General features: G+C 42.0%; 1 protein-coding gene across 10 annotated transcripts in view; it reads left to right on the forward strand.

The window, feature by feature from the left end:
* The window catches only part of Epb41l2 (erythrocyte membrane protein band 4.1 like 2), a 151,196-nt gene that overhangs the window by 75,188 nt on the left and 58,719 nt on the right, over positions 1-17,289 (forward strand). For 9 of the 10 annotated variants that reach the window (XM_085842698.1, XM_029482272.2, XM_085842696.1 and 6 more), the window contains exons 2-3: positions 9,012-9,496; positions 10,300-10,512. In XM_085842698.1, coding sequence (XP_085698824.1) covers positions 9,026-9,496; positions 10,300-10,512 — 684 coding nt within the window. In that variant the 5' untranslated portion in view covers positions 9,012-9,025. Of the gene's footprint in view, positions 1-12; positions 32-9,011; positions 9,497-10,299; positions 10,513-17,289 lie in introns of those variants that run through there. The other variant, XM_029482273.2, reaches the window with a different exon arrangement.

The following is a 17,289-nucleotide window of genomic DNA, read 5'->3' on the forward strand; positions in this document are numbered from 1 at the left end:
AGGAGAGTTCTGTGGGAGCAGTTGGGTTATGGTACTTGCTTACTTGTTTCTACTTGGGAAAGGAAGTTTGTTGTTGACAGTGTGATTAAATGTCCAGGTTGAAAATGTAGAATACGACAAACACTGTGCCGAGTAGGTGAGGCACTGTACCGAGTAGGTGAGATTTGGTTGTGCATACTCTGGGAATAGAATGTTGTGTTAAATTTGCTGTAAGCCCTTTTAAAAATGTGTGTGTGTGTGACTGCATGCATATGTGTATTTTAGTGGCCCAAGTTTTGTTTAGTTATTTGCATTTTTCTAGGCAAATGCTGAGTTTTGTGTGTTATCTAACACAAGTAGCTGTTTCAGATGCAGCGGTGAGTAAGTCACGGTGAGGCTGGTTTCTGTCATCCACCTGTCCTCCTGCCTTACCTGTGGCTCACACCTCCTGCCTGTGGAACTGAATGAGGTTCAATTCTTTTTGAATGCACTGTGAAGGCCGTGGCCTGCTGCATAGTTCTTGGGTTCCCCCCCCCCCCATTAAGGGTGAAAATCTCAGTGTAGTACTAATTTATAGAATTTCCCTAATGGATCTGACGAAAGGGAATTCTTCTTTAGCTCTTAAGAGATGGGAATTCCCACAGTTTCAGCATCTACAGTTTCTGTTGTCAAGACCTGTATGCTGTTTTTCATAATGTTGTTCTCTGTCTTTTGTTTCTAAATACCTAATTTTGCCATACTGAGGAGATTCATTCAGTTGCTTAGATTCTGACATTTATATGGGATTAAGTAAGTTTTGTTTTATCTTTATATAATCTACTCATCTAGGACTCTTTAAAAACGAAGAGAAACCTCTAACTGGTTCTATTGCTACTCCTAACAATAGAAAGTGGTATGCTGTGACTGACCGGTGATCTCTGTGGTTCTGTTAACACCACAGGGATTGCCCTGCTGTAATGAGGGAGTCCCCCCTCCCCCAGCCTGTGTGTTTACATTGCAGCATTCCTGGGCTTACACAGAAGAGGATTTGAAAGCAGGCCCCAGCTTGGTGGACTTGTCATAGTCTGGGGCATTGATTGACTTTGACAAGCTTTTGTCTTATGACCCATTAAAATGCAGCGTCTGCAGCCTGTGTGTTTATCCCATGCAGTTAACCTTGGTGGATTTGTCTGTAGCTTATTTGGGAAGAGCCTCTAGAAACACAGTTATTATTTTGTTGCCATAAGACTAAGTTTATTTACACAGAAATAGGTAACTGGTTATTGATTACCACTTGATACCAAGAAGTGGATACCAGGTGTTCCAGTTGGATGAGCATACTGTGAAGAGGGTAGCTGCAGTGAGCTCAGAAAACGTACATTTTATGGTATCTGTTAAACTCATGAGAGATGGGGGCTGGAGAGATGGCTCAGCGGTTAAGAGCACTGACTGCTCTTCTGAAGGTCCTGGGTTCAAATCCTAGCAACCACATGGTGGCTCACAACCATCCATAATGAGATCTGACTCCCTCTTCTGGTGCATCTGAAGACAGCTACCGTGTATACTTACATATAATAAATAAATAAGTCTTTTTAAAAAAATCATGAGAGATGATGGGTTGGATCCTGCTCTGAAAAACCGTTAGTATATTTTTCTTTTCCATAAAGTATTACTTGATGAGGATCTAATAAATGTTCCCTAGATACTAGGAACAACATAAAAGTATTATTGAGAAGCCACCGGATGTATGACATTGCACTGGGGACATGAAGTTTTACTCATCTCACAAAAATGTCCCTCCTTATGGGCACATGGTACCAGATGTGGCCAGCGAGGAGGTGTGGACAGGAAGTGTGACATCTCTGTGCTTATGAGACCGACTGGCTGCTGATTTCCTACAAATGAAGAGGAAGCCGCCGAAAGCGACCAGGAGCATTTATATGTGACAGTCTGACCTTCCCTTTCTGTCTTATCTTCCCTTTCAAAAAGGCTCTCTACTTTGAGACAACTGGTGCGTGCAGTGTTTTCCTTCCTTCAGCACAGAGTAGCCGAGATTGTTTGGCTTCCCTGCACTGCAGTGTTCTGTTGAAGACATGTTTCTGCTCTGTCCTGAGGTTGGGAGGGGAAAGGAACAAGCAAGTGCATTTTCCTAAGTGCATAGATGGTGTGTGCAGCGTGCCAAGGTGTGGGTGGGAGGTCAGAGACATTTCTTCCACCGCATGAGTCCAAGGATCAAATGCTAGTGCAGGCTTGCTGGCATCTTGAAGGTCCATGAAAATACTTCTGTAAAAGAAGTTTTAAGCACATAGGTTTTTAAGCAGTCTGTGTGGGATAAGGTTGATTTGTAGAATATTTCAGATAGACTAGCAAGTATCAGTTACTTTGAGCATTAGAGGGATTAAACTCTGTGCGCTAGGAAATGAGTTTCATGCTTCCGAGTTGGAGTAGCCTGGCAGTTGTCTGTGTTCACGCTGTTTCTGTGTTGGAGCTGTGTGATATGGCAAGATGGCTCTGCTGCTCTCTCAGAGTGTGAATCTATTCTCATGCAGTGCGGAAGTACTTCATCTCATGGAACTTGGGCTCCGGGAGAACTCCTTTCTCCTGTACTGCATCTCACTCTCTCTCACTTCCCACATTCTGTTTCTCTTGGAGAGTCTCCCATTTGTCCCCTAGTACACACGTAGCTACACATGTGTACATGACCATTTATTGTTTGTTCCTAATATACGAGTAGCTACATGTGTGCACAGAACATTTATTCTTTGTCTCTAGTATACAAGTAGATACATGTGTGCACATGAGCATTATTTTTTTCACATACTATGCTTTCAAACGGAAATGTAGGATAGTGAGACTATTGGTTTGAAATACATACTTGGGACTGTGATATGCTTTCTGTTTTGTTTTATTTTTTTAAGATTTTTATTTATTGTATGTATATGAGTACACTGTCATTGTCTTCAGACACACCAGAAGAGGGCATGAGATTTCTTTATAGATGGTTGTGAGCCTCCATGTGGTTGCTGGGAATTGAACTCAGGACCTCTGAAGAGCAGTCAGTGCTCTTAACTGCTGAGCCATCTCTCCAGCTCCCAAGCTTTCTGTTTTTTTAAGATAGGGTCTCAGTGGTAGCTCTGGCTGGCCTGGAACTCAATGTAGAGCAGGCTAGCCTCAAACTCACAAAGACATGCCTGTGTCTACCTCCCAAGTGCTTTGATCAAAGGTGTTCATCGAGTTCTTCCCTGGGGTATAGTTATTGACAAATTGATTTCCGTATCATATGTGGTAGTGCATCTGTATTTGAATGCACCTGTACAGTAGCCATGCTCAGTGATCATGAGACTAAGGGGTGGTGTTGTGGACAGCCCTGGGGCTAATTATGTTTGATGTTAATTCTGTTCTCCTGTGAGTGGTTGTGAACAAGGAATGAGTCAGCACTCAGGTGATTTCCTGTAAACCTGCTTCCACCTTAATTTGTAAAATAAAGGAGAGCTGATGATTGGGCAGATAAAAGGGAAGGTGGAGTGGAAGGAGGGAGAGAGAAGGAGAAAATGGACGAGGGAGAGGACTCAGGAGGAGGAGGAGGAAGAGGATGATGAAGAAGAAAAGCAGAGTAGAAGCACATGGCCTGGAGAAACTGCAAGTTCTAAGGGGTCTCATAAGCTATGGAAGATGGTAGTGTAGTGGTAGGTCTGCCCAATCTAGACTCACAGCATGTATTCATATTAACTGAGTTGTGTTTTCATTGCCGGGGCATATGTGGAATGGAGAGTTACTGCAACAGGGTACCTCCATTGTACATTTGTAGGTATATTTCCCTTTCTTTTTTAAATACAGAGTCGTCGTCAACCCCCCCCCCCCCCCCGTGTGTGTGTGTGTGTGTGTGTGTGTGTGAGAGTTGCACTGACCTTAGTTAGCTTCCTGTCTGTGAGGTCATAGATGAGTATCTACCTGGCCTTTGGGAACATTTCTTTCACTAGAACTGCAAGTGACTGACTGCCTTTTTAATCTCAGCTCCACGATCACCTTTCGCTAAGTCAACTTCTGAGTGCCTTTTGAATTTGGCAATCATTTCAGCCACAGGAGTGCATGTTATGTCACAGAAAATGGAACCTGATTGGTCTGGCATGATGGGGTTGGTCCTCATTTCTGTAATTTCCCTCAGTGCTCTGTATCCTGAGCCGACTCCTCCTTAGGCTTTCTTCCCAATGGATTGGAGATGATTACAACATTCCTCAGTGTTCTGAGCCAGGAAAGCTGGCTACCCGTGTAGAGGGAGGACTCTTGTCCTGCAAACATGGTACTGGATGAATGCCTGTCATCTTGACAAAAGCAGGGAAACCTCAGGACTGCTCTAGACCAACAGAGTCTACACTGGGACCTGTCTGAGTTGTGCATACACGAGTAAGGGGAGAGAGACTGAACAAAATGTGGTTTTTGTTAAAAAGGAGACAAAGCAGAGGAACTCGGTGCTCTGGGTGAAACCCAATCTAGCCTATGCTGGAACTAGCAAAGGGCAGTTTGTAGTTCATATCTTTTCAGTGTGTGGTCTTAATTTCAAGCAGATGTTAGTTTATATTTTTATAGTAACAGTATGAATGTAAAATTGATGCCATTTCATAGATGCCACTCACTGACCAATCATTTCTTTCAGTATATTTGCACTTAGTGGATAGCGGGGATTGCATTTCTAGACCATCTCGTGCTAAGAGAAACAAAGCTACAAAGACTCTCCCTCCTCCCTCCTGGTTAGCACACACTCTTAACAGTGAGCTGTGTACATCAATCTTTGCATCCATGTTGTTTACCTGTTTTTATTACTCTTCCCTGGTCTTCATGTTTTTTATTTTCCCTTTCCCCCTTCCCCTTTGCTCTCTGTCTTTCTTCCTCTTTGCTGTTTTGTATTTGTGAGAAGCATCACCCTCTGCTTTCTCAGTAGAATTAGGTAGCTTCTGACTCATCTTGGCTTGCTTTTCTCACATACGCTGTTTTAATGGAAGACGGTGGTATTAGCAGGACCTCCCTTTGGCTGTGGGCAGTGGGAGCGATGAAAGTGAGCAGTTGTGGGTGTTAGTCGGGTTCCTTACTCATCTCTTATGCTGTCATAGCATGGCAGATGAATACTAATTCTGTTAGCTCTAGGGACAGCTAAATTAGAACTGTCCACACATTGTCAATATATTTTTATATTCATGGCTATTTGTAGAACAGTTTTGTTTCTGTTTCTCAGAGCTGAAACAAAAATCTCGTAGCTTGTTACCCCTAGCTTTGAAGTTTAAAAATGCATATGTTCCCCCTTTGTTAATCTTGGCTCTTTGAATACTTCTTTATATTTTGGTAGGAGAAATGGGTTGCTTCTGATCTTAGCACAGAAAGGAAGCCACTCCCCCCAGAGCCCTACTTCCCCAGACCCTTATGGTTTGGAGGAAGCACCTGGAGCTGCCATTAGCCCAGACACTTGACATTTTTTCCAAAGTTGTGTGGCTGTCTGTTTTGTGTAGTACTGATGATTTAATAGCCTTTGTTTTAAACAGCAGATGTATAGTAGATTGTTTAAGTTAGAATAGCAATGACACCTCGGTGTAAATGTGTTTAACCACGAGGACATAAAGAGTGGTTTTTTAAAATATAATTTTCTACTGAACATTATTGGTCTCTGTTGATAGTTTTCTGCTTGATTGCGTGTTCAATGACGCATGCTTTTTCTCCTGGAGCTGTCACAATAATAGACACTTTCATTGGCCCCAGTTGGAGAATGCCAACTTGGTGATTGTGTCAAACCACATGCTTATCTAATGGGCTGGTTGTTCACATCCTTGGTCTTTTGGTTGTTGTTAAGTAGAAAAATCTTTACTTAGTATATTATATAACTATACTACTAATGATGGAGTTGGGTAGTTCTAATTAAAGATTAATGAGCACTATATCGTTTGAGAAAAATTAGTCTGGTTTTGTCTTTGCTCCTTAAACTTTGTTGCCTTGGGCACATCTTGCTTGCTCAATATTTTAACCCTTGCTGATAAAATCAGGATATAGGACCAGATTTTTGTGTTTTTGTTTTTGTTTTTGTTTTTTTTTTTGAGACAGAGTTTCTCTGGGTAGCCCTGGTTGTCCTGGTTGTCACTCTGTAGCTAGCCTCAAATTCAGATATCAACAAAGTTGTGAGCAATCACCTCCCAGTTTAGACTAGATACTTAGAATTCCCAATGCCCAAGCAATAGTATTTACTGAACAGTGTTCCCCACCTTCTGGAGACAAGTCTAGATGTTCCTGCTCTACATTAAAGAAAGAGCCCTGCCTTCAAGGATTTTAGTGGGAACTACAACCCTGACTTACGTTTTTTGGAAGCACACAGTGTGGCTCTGGGTTTCCATTTTCCTGGGTGGGGCAGTTAGAGTCCCATCTACATCTGAAATGCTGAGTGTTACAAGCATGGTAATTATGGTGAGCTCGTGTGCTATAATCATGTTCTCTTGATGGGAGGGATTTGTTTAAGAAATCATTTTACAAACAAAGTGGTGTTGGGTTTGAGCTCTTGGAGCTGTTTTAAGAACATGGTTATTTACATAGAGTTACACCTACCTTCACTGTTGACTCTTGGCGGGCTCAGTAAGCTTTGTCCATTGTTTTCTGTCTCATCCATCAGTTTGAATGAGTAATGTGGGTCAGCTCTGGGGTGTGTACAGAGGTCACTGATGCAGTGTGTGAGGCTCTGCCTGCTTTCCCTGTGCTCTGGATTTCCATAGTATCTGTTTGTAGTGTCTTCAACTTGGATTCTTTAGCTTTTGATCACACGGTCAAGCAATGACTTTCAAATAATATGTTTTATAGTATGTTTTTGTGGGGTAGAGCTACTTCTAGTGAGAGCACATTTTATACCATGTTCTATAATTGTTTCCACAAACTGACATGGATCTTTTCTCAGGAGTGAAGCAGGAGCTTTGTGATCCTTTCATGGATGTTTTAAAGAACAGAAACTGCACACTGTTGGACACAGTGAGCTGTTAATGGTTGTTTTAGTTAGGGTTTCATTGCTGTGAAGAGACACCATGATCATGGCAATTCTTATAAAGGAAAACATTTGAGGCTGGCTTACAGTTTCTGAGGTTTATTTTATTTTTATCACGGCAAGAAGCATGGGGACACACAGGCGGACATGGTGCTGGAGAAGGAACTGAGAGTTCTTCATACAGATCCGCAGGGAGCGAGGAGAGACTTTGTGTTACTCTGGATCTAGCTTGAGGAAGGAGACCCCAAAGCCTGCCCCCACAGCAACAAACTACCACCAACAAAGTCACACCTCCTAGTAGTGCCACCCTCTATGGCCAAGCACCCCCAGCATTCACACTCTGTGGTGGCTGTTCCCATTCAGGCCAGCACAGTGGCTTCTCCTGTGATTACAGTGTGCACAGCTATTGGTTCCTTAATCCGACAAAGGTGGAAACTTCAGTACACCTGTCAGTCACAGGAAATTTAAAGTCAAGCTCTATGTCTGGCTAGGCCAATCTTCCTGGATATCCTGTTTCCATGGATAACTTCCCCAGCTTCCCATAACTTCCCTAGATTCTTTTTCTCTCTTTCCGTGGTCTGGATAGCTTGTGACTTTCATTGTGAGATTCATTTCTTACCCTCTTCTCGATTGCTTTGGCCTTAATAACAAACCACGCCTGGATTTTTGCAACCATCTGCCAGCTGTCCTTCTGCTTCAGTCCCATTTTAGACCCTACAGTCAGGCTGGGCTGTTGAAACAAGAATCTTACCACATTGGTACTTAAAGCCCCCGAGCTCTCTAAGCACCTAATTTCAGCATGTACCCATGTGAGAGCATATATTACAGCTTTCTTCTTAGGATTAAACAACTTTCTAGTATATTGATGTAGTATGTTTTAAAAGGGTCACATGTGTGGTTTGTGACTCTGCTTTAAATAATTGTACTTTAGTTTTGTTTTTTGTTTTTTTGTTTTTTTTTTGGTTTTTTGGTTTTTCGAGACAGGGTTTCTCGTGTAGCCCTGGCTGTCCTGGCACTCACTTTGTAGACCAGGCTGGCCTCGAACTCAGAAATCCGCCTGCCTCTGCCTCCCAAGTGCTGGGATTAAAGGCGTGTGCCACCACGCCCGGCTTTTTTTTTTTTTTTTTTAAACTGTTGATATTTGTACCCTTTTAAGAAGCTAGCTGTGACATTACCCAGTGGCTAGGGTACCAGCACTCAGAGCATTATGGGAGAACTACTGTGAGGGAGGGAGTCAGGGAGCTTGAGCTGGCTCTACCTGCCTGCTGTCTGCTATGCTGGAGGAGTCCCTCTCTGCTTGTATACAATTTAGGCTGCCAGTTATTTTTAGATTGAATCAATTTTGTGTCATTGGTTGTGATAGAATAAGTCATTAGGTATATTGTTCCCATTCTATGCTATCTTTACTTTGGATTAGGACCTTTACTCTTCTTACACACACACACACACACACACACACACACACACACATACACACACCACACACACAGATTGTGATTGAGAAGCGTAGAGGTTTGGAGTTCTTTTTTTGGCTTTAATTTTTTCAGAAGTTTGACTTTTTGAATAGTGCAGGTGAATCAGGATATAACACTGGAAAGCAAAATAATAGTACAATTTGTTTTAGTAAGTTTTTATTGCTGTTAAGCACCCAGCATTTAAAAGTGGTTTTTCTAATACTTGCTAATATTTACTGACAGTGTTTCTTTAATAAAGAATAAAGGCCAGAAGTAAAAGAGAAACATAAAGATTAGTCTTTCTGTATAGTTTTGTAAGCACTTGGGATCAAATAACGGTAATCGCTCTCTCTTGAGTCTGGGTGACTGTTCCAGCTGTGCATAGTGCACACCATTGTCATGCCATGGGATTCTGGGAGTTCTAATAGAGCAAGTGGTCTTGAGTTGGCTGTGCCTTCCTCCTTACCAGCGCCTGTTCCAGTTCTCTGCTGATCCTCGTCCCACCCTGCTTTGCCCTTTCCATCACCTCACCACCAGACTTAAAGTGGGAAAGTCTAAAATATTATCTTGTGGTTGTTATTTTGTTGCAGTGTGAGCTGTAACCATGACTACTGAAGTTGGCTCTGCGTCTGAAGTGAAGAAGGGCTCTGACCAGGCTGGAGCAGATGCCCCCAAGGAGAAAGCTAAAGAAGTAGAAAATGAGCAGACTCCAGTATCTGAGCCAGAGGAAGAAAAGGGTTCCCAGCCAGGACCTACGGTTGAAAGGCAAAGCACTCCCCGCCTGCGGAAACGAGGGAAGGATCCGTCTGAGAACAGGGGCATCTCTCGATTCATACCCCCGTGGCTTAAGAAGCAGAGGTCTTACAATTTAGTAGTAGCCAAAGATGGAGGAGATAAAAAAGAACCTACTCAAGCTGATGTGGAAGACCAGATCTTAGACAAAGAGGAATCCCTTCCTGAAGAAGAGAGTCGGGCCAAGGGTGATGCAGAAGAAATGGCTCAGAGGAAGCACCTGGAGGTTCAGGTGGAGGTCAGGGAAGCAAAACCAGCCTTGAAAAGCAGCGTGGAGACCCAGGTAGGTCGGAGAGGACCAGAATGAGGGCATACATAACAGGGGCTAGGGCAGGGATGAGAGCACAGCACACAGGGAAAGGGACTGGCTGGTTTGGGATAATTTCCCCCTTCTGTATTGAGATACTACCTCAGCCTAGTGTGTCCGGAATACAAAACTTGGATTATTAAGCTTTAGTCTTCCCTGTAAATCTTAAAAACTATTCCCAAACAACAAAAGTCAAATCAAAGAGCCACTACCACAGCAGGAAAACCCACACAGCCCTGTCTTAACGTGCCTGTTTCCGAGAGGGTTGACCTTGCCAGGCCCTTTAATTCACCTTTGCCTTATTCAAATAAGTAGTGGTCTCGGCCTCTCCCTCCCCACCCCCTCCCCTCTCTCTCTCTCTCTCTCTCTCTCTCTGTGTGTGTGTGTGTGGTTTGCTTGTGGAAGTCTAGGTTTTCTTGTGGTTTAAGATTTTAGAAACTTTGTTATTTCAATGCTATTAAAGTACAGCTGCTGGAATATAGTTTCTTTTATTCATTTAATGCTTACATCACTAACCTGGAAAAATAATGGGTAATAAAAAATGATACAAGAAAGGGTAAAAAGCTTAAAACCCTAAAGTTTAAAGGTGTTAATACTGAAAATCATATTTCTCATTAAAGATTCTTCTTGGGGCTGAGGGTATGGTTGGAGTGCTTGCTACTATGTTCATAACTGGGATAAGTTACCAGTCTGCTTACTGTTTGATCATTTTTTTCTTGTTAATGCTGTCTTCTACAGGTTGGTTAACTTTAATGTGGACTCACTTTTTGTTTTGGCAGCCTGCTGAAGAAGTGAGGAAGGACAAGGAGGAAACGATACAAGACACACAGGAAGAGAAACTGGAAGGAGGTGCAGCCAAAAGGGAGACAAAGGAAGTACAGACAAGTGAGCTGAAGGCAGAGGTGGCCTCTCAGAAAGCTACCAAGAAGACCAAGACTGTCCTGGCCAAAGTGACCCTTCTAGATGGCACGGAATACAGCTGTGACCTTGAGGTGAGGCAGAGAGTTCTCCTCGTGACAGAATAAATGCAGGCTGCCATCTCGGAGGCACAATCGCTCTGTGCCCCTTTCACCAAGTTCCTACAGGCCAGGTTGTCGTAATTGTGCTTTTAAAGTACTAACTGCGTGTAGAAGGAGCGCCATTGTTCCCTTGTCACACAGCACCTCCTGCCTCGCTGTTAAGCAGGGGTGATGCTCTGCCATGGCCGTTCAGTCTCGAATGGTTTGTGTCTGGTCTGAAAGATCTGCTTTGATACCACCTCTATAGGATATCTTACATGAGAAATGCAATTATAGCTTTAAGTTGACTTTTAGAGTAATGAGATTTCAGCAGTTAAACTCTTGAGAAGGAGAACGATGTTCACCTAGGCCATTAGCTTTGTTTCGTTTAGTGAGAAGATGCCTGTGCTTTGTAAGAGGTGTCATTCCTGGCACTGACGTTGAGAGACCCAAGTGGTGCCTTAGAGTCGCAGCTCAGGGCTTTCTGTCACCTCAGTTCTTCACAGTGACATTTTTTTCACATGACATGCATTAATAGTTAGTGTCCCCTGAACTGTGGTGAAGTTCTTTGCGTGGCTCCTCATGTTTCATGTAAGACTCCATTCTCAGTTCACAGTGGGAGGTAAAGGCTTAGACTCAGTAACTGCCAGGTGGTGGCAGAGCCAGGTGGCAGCTTGGCACTAGAGCTTGTGAGCATGTCCTCGGAATTACAGCCATCCCACCAGTGAGCTGACTAAAAATTAGCCAAATTCCTGACAGTTTTTTTTTTTTTTTTTTGCCTTCATTTTGGTTTTTGGAGACAGGGTTTCTCTGCAAGTGGCCCTGGCTGTCCAGGAACTTGATCTGTAGATTAGCCTGGCCTTGAACCCACAGAGATCTTCCTGCCTCTGTCTGCCAAGTGAGTGCTGGGATAAAGGCATGTGCCATCTCCAGTATCATTCATATTTAACAGCTTGCTAAACCGCCTGTGGCTATCTAGTAGAACAGTGCTTTTATTATATTTGAAGATACTCTATTGCCAGGCAAGGATACTCAGGGAACACTTATAATTGATTTCCTTATCTTTTTATAAATCCTCTGGACCTTCTACCCATGTGTATATAATAGTGCTGGCACTGAGGCATTTCAAAACTAGAGTAACAAAGAATTAAGAATCCTTATCTTAGTTGGTACTTGGTGTTATAACAAAATACTTTAGAAGAGGTAGTTTTTAAAGAATAAGAGTCCAGTGATTTTCAGTCTGTGGGTTCAGACCCCTTTGGGGTTCACATATCATGCATATCATGGGCAGGGTCAGAGAAGGCTAGCAGCTCCTTTACCGCCTTGTCTGAGTGCGCTAAGGGAGGCTCCACCTCCTAATACATGGTTAAGCCCATGGCCAACAGACAAGGCAAGGGTCCACTTTCCCCATACCTATTCAGTATCACGCTTGATCTTAGCAGGAGCAGTGAGACAACTGAAAGACAAGATACAACTAGGAAAGGAAGAAGCTGTGATTGTATCCATAAAGGACCCTAAGTCACCAGGAAACTCCATAGCAGAGAAGCACCTTCATCAAAGAATCAGGATGCAGAAACAATCAACAGCAGGAATAAATACTCCGTTTCTTTTTTCTTACTTACATTTTTGTTGCAAATTTACTGTGTTATTTTCCTTCCAAAACCAACAACTAAGTTTTGTTTACTGATTATTTTTTACTTTTTAATATTTCCCCCTTTGCTTACCCTGCCCCCCCTTCCCCCCCCCCCAGCCCATTCCTGTGTTTTCTGATTTTTTTGAGTTTAATACTTAGAAATACTGCTTTTCTGGGTCTTCATTTCATCTTCTAGTCTTTTCCATAGTATTACAGTTTAGTTTGACTTTGGAATTTATGCATCTGATTTAGGGTTTCCAGTGTGTGTATATACACATGGGCGTGCTGTGGGAGAGTTTCTTTTTTTTCCAGAATCCAAATTTTTTGTTGCATTGTGCTCAGAATGTGGTCTAAAGTAGAGATTCTGTTGTGTTTAAGACCTCACAGCAGGATATCTCGTCAGCATAGTTCTCGTAGAGTTTCATAAGCATGCATTCTTTTATTTATACAGAGGTTTGGATTTGTCCTTGATCCAATTAATTACGTCTGTTTCATGGCTGTCCTGTTTAACTGCATTGGCGATTGATTTCTAAGTGTGTTAAAATGGCTGTATTCATTTCATAACTTGCCTTAGCATTCCTGTAAATTTTTATTTTCTAAAAATCTCTAAAATCTCTAAAATCTCTAAAATCTCTCTCTCTCTCTCTCTCTCTCTCTCTCTCTCTCTCTCTCTCTCTCTCTCTCTCTCTCTCTATCAGGCTGGCCTTGAGCTCAGAAATCCTCCTGCCTCTGCCTTCCAAGTGCTGGAATTAAAGGCGTGTGCCACCACGCCCGGCTATTTTCTAAAATCTTAGGCTAGATTATTAACTTCAGAATTATATATTGCTGACCATTTCCTTGATTGTTGTATTGTACCTGAATCCATTTTACTAGATACTAATATTACTACTATAGTAGCATTTTGGTTAGAAATCGCCTGCTTTACCTTCTGCCATTTCTTTTAAAATTGAAATAACTTGTTTTTAAATTTATCCTTTAACTAGTGAATTTACAGAGGTATTTCTCACAGCCCAGATGCCTGTGACTCTATTCTACTGTCTGCGTTTGGGGTATCTCTTTGTTTACTTGCTCCCCACTTTCATTGTTCTTTTTTGGGAATTGTCTGTATATTATAGACACTGATTTGAAGTTTGCTCCTCCTGTGCTTGTGTTAATGTGTGTTTATTAGATCTCTGATCTAATTTTAGAATACTACAAAGTAAAAGTGTAGCTAGTCTTCTATGATTGATTCTGTTGCTTGCAGAGAATCTGTTTGTTGTGTTCCCCAAAGCAGACTTAGATAATACCCAGGGCTAAAAGCTGCAACTTAGTCCTTTAATTTATCAAGAATTAAGCTTTATTATAAGAGTCTCATAATTTTATGAGAGTATGCACTTATATTCTTTTTCTTTAATATGGGATTGTTTAACATGCTACTTTAAGAAGAAACTTTTGAAGACAGTAGATCATAAATCAGCATTATAGCAACTGTGTTGAGTGAATGTCTTATTCTTTTCAGGCACAAAGCAAAATAAAATCTGGTACCCTCCTCCTAGTATGTGCTGGCGTAGTGCAGAAGTCATGTGCTGTATCTCCCGTTGTAATGAATGTTTCTTTCATCTAAATTTTCTTCTCACTGTGGTTGCTTGGTAACATTAGTTTGGATCTCTGTCTTCTCAGCCCTGCTGCATGTGCTCCTCAGGAGTAGAGTGCAGAGGTTGTGAGCCATGGTTGGGTGCCCTCCTGCTTCCTGTCCCGTGCTGGCCTAAACTCCTGGCTGATGTGCTCATGCTGCTGTCTGGGCTCCAGCAGATCTACACCGGAAATTAGTGTCTGAGTTCTAGTTGAGGAAGTATGTGTTGGAAACTGGCTATTAATGCATTTCTGAGCAGTCGAGAAAGGCACATACAGTGTAAGGCACATAGGGGTTTTTTGGTGGCTTGGGAGAACTGTCAGTAAGTGTTGTATTTCTCGTTGTTTTCCATTTCTGTTTGTGCTGTGCCTGTTGTGGCTCTCTATTTCTGTATGTGCTGTGTCTGATTTTCAGTTGTTCTTAGGTTCTATACGACATGCCAGTAAGGAGGACTAATCATTTCTCACCCACATTGGTAGAGGAAAGCATTAGATAACTGGCACCAGCCAGGAGAGGTGCTGCATACCTTTAATCCCAGCACTCTGGGAGGCAGAGGCAGAGGCAGAGGCAGACCTGCTCTACAGAGTGAGTTTCAGCATAGCCAGGGCTATACAGAGAAACTCCATCTTGAAAAACAAAAACAAATAAAAGAAAATTGACCACTGTAGGAAGTCTATATAGAATGTCTATTCACAGGGTCTTTATTGAATAGACAGGATTTGGAAGATGTCAAATGCCAGTATAAGATTAAAACTGACCCCTAGAGCAAAGGGGCCAGGAATAGTGGGACTGAAAAGATCAAGATGCCAGTTAAGGTTTGGAAACTGTTGGCTGTCTTGTTGCAGTAGCTGAGGGGTAGGGTGTTAACAGTTCACTGCACTGGTTAGCATACGCATGGATGGTCCACGTAGGTGACAGGCTTTATGTGATTTGTCAGTTTGGCAAATTGCTGTTTGTATTTCCTATCAGTGTTTTGTCAGTGAAGGGTCCATCTTTGACTATCTGATGTAATATTGAATGTCTTTAATTTAGGAAGCATAATTCTGTAAGATTGTTTTGTCCTATCTAATCGTCATCTCTCCTACTTAGATCCCTCGACAGATAGAATTAACATTCAGGATATGTGTAATGTACTCATATACATATTATATTATTTTTACTGCTTTGTAAATATATGTAATATGTTCATTTCTATATACCCATGTATGCGTGTAGAGGAAGAATGGATATTGACAAGAACATATTTGACATGGGCTTAACTAAATTTCTAAGGATGGCCTCGAACTCCTGAGCTGAGAGTGTTCTCCTCCCTCAGCCTCCTCCAGGATCTGGGACAGTAGAATACATGGGACTTGCCTTACTGGTTTGTTTTGGGGGTTTTTTTTTTGAGGGGTGTGGGTGGAGTTCCTGTTTCAAAATTCTTCTCTCAGGGACCCCCCTGAAACCTGTTTATTTTGCTCTAGAGCCCCAGGATAAAGACAGCTGCCAAATAAACTGGTTTCAAACACTTCTGTCACCTTTGAAGTTGGTGTTTTTTTGAGAAAGGAGCTGCAGGTTAAAATTAACACGTTAAAGAATGTCACACATATTTGCCAGAGTCCCAGAAGGTGGAAATGACAAGCAAAGATTGGACAAAGATTAGACATGGATTGTTTAAGCTCAGAGGACCCCATGGAAATGGTTTGACAGTGTGCACTCAGATGTGTGCGCTCAGGCTTAGGAAGTGATAGTTCACAGTGACTTAATGCTTTTCCTTTTATCCAAAGCCTACTATATCTTTATGCATTTGTTTCAGATTGTTACGTACCTTTTCATTATTGTCCATGAAAATTGCTATTTATATATTATTCTAAAATATCGTTTGATAAATTGAATTGCACACATATTTTAATACTTTTGAGGATTATTATTTTTACTATTACTTTCGAGAAAAAAAATTCAAAATATATCTAGCCCTGAATAGCCTAGAACTGTCCATGTAGTTCAGCTTACAGAGATCTCCCTGCCTCTGCCTCCTGAGTGCTGAGATTAAAGGTGTGTACCACCTAGGCAATGAGCAGTATTATATTTTTAAATGAATGCCATATCAACTTTCATCCCATTCTGTTATTTAAGTGATATATGACAACCTAATTAGGTACCAGAGCTTTCGTTGTGCAGAATTTTAGGGTCTTTGGATTCTGCACGCTGGCTCCAGACACTTGGCTGGAGGAGTCTCTGCTGCCGCTGCAGAAGTCACTTACCCACTGGTGTGCTAAAGCAGCAGGGCTCCTTCCTAGAAGGAACAATCCAGTGAGGTTTATGTGACGCCGTGGGGCAGCAGGACGTTTATATTTACTTCCTATTGACTCTTCCTAGGTCTTGGGCACATGACTTCCTGCCTTTTCTTCTGTCCTCAGATTCAGTAAGAATGAAAACATTGGCTTCCTGTCTTTCTAGGATTGAGCTGGATTTTCTCGAGCTTGTAATTAAATCTGTGTATAGTTTTGAAAGTTGGAGTAAGTCTGGATGTGGGGAGGCTTGAGAAGTGTGAGTATGTGTGCACCCTGAGTAAAAGCTCACATTTTCCTCTGGCATGTGTGCGTTTTCCCACGTGTTAATTTTGTCTGTGAATTGAAGGCATTGTTTTAGCCCACACAGAAATGTCACAACCATTCGTCCAGATTAATGAATAAGGCAGTCAGAAAACAGGCTGTCAGCAGAGAACAGTGTGCAGTGAGGTCTGCAGTACTTCTCTGGACTAATCCTGACACCCAGAAATCCAGTTTCTTATCCTTGCCTTTGGGTGTGCTACGTCTTTGTGTCTACTTTTGTCAACTAGGCTTGTTTTCAAGCTACAGTTGTGACCCTTAAGTTATCTGCATACTCTAGATCATACTTCCAGATCTCAGTGGATCTAGAAGTTGGGATACTCTAAAATCCCATATAGATGGGTATGTGTGTACATGTGTGCATGTATTTGGAACTGGGAATAATTTATGTGCAAATTTAAAATTACAGTGACTAGATCGAAACGTAGTGTCTCTGACCAGCTCTCCGTTTATTCCTTAGGTTATTACAAAGGTTTAAGGTTGTAATTGTGTTGATTATTCCTTAGGTTATTACAAAGGTTTAAGGTTGTAATTGTGTTGAAGGACTTAAAAATCAAAAAAAAAAAAAAAGTGGCAAAGGCTGTCATGCCATGGAAGTGGTAGAACCTTTTGGATTCACTTGAAAAATTCAAAGAACCTACATTTGTGGCAGCTGGACGGACTCTTATTTAAGCCACAAATAGCTGGTCACTAGGGACTGTTAGGTGTGACCCCAGGCTATCTTCCCTCCCCTGTTCATACAAAATGACCTTATCCTTAACTTCCTGAGTTGTAAAGTTTCTGGTCATATGATCTCTCCTTGTGTTCCTCAGCTACACGATTCTTCTCTGGTCTATAGCATCTGATTCATATCCAGCTCACATGCTGTTAGTGTGTTCAGTTATCACACAATGACATGTGAAGGAGTCTTTGTTGTTGAACAGCTGCTAAGTTCT

The sequence above is a fragment of the Mus caroli genome, unplaced genomic scaffold (genome assembly GCF_978045245.1).
Source record: "Mus caroli unplaced genomic scaffold, Mus_caroli_1 scaffold_9, whole genome shotgun sequence".
Lineage (NCBI taxonomy): Eukaryota > Metazoa > Chordata > Mammalia > Rodentia > Muridae > Mus > Mus caroli.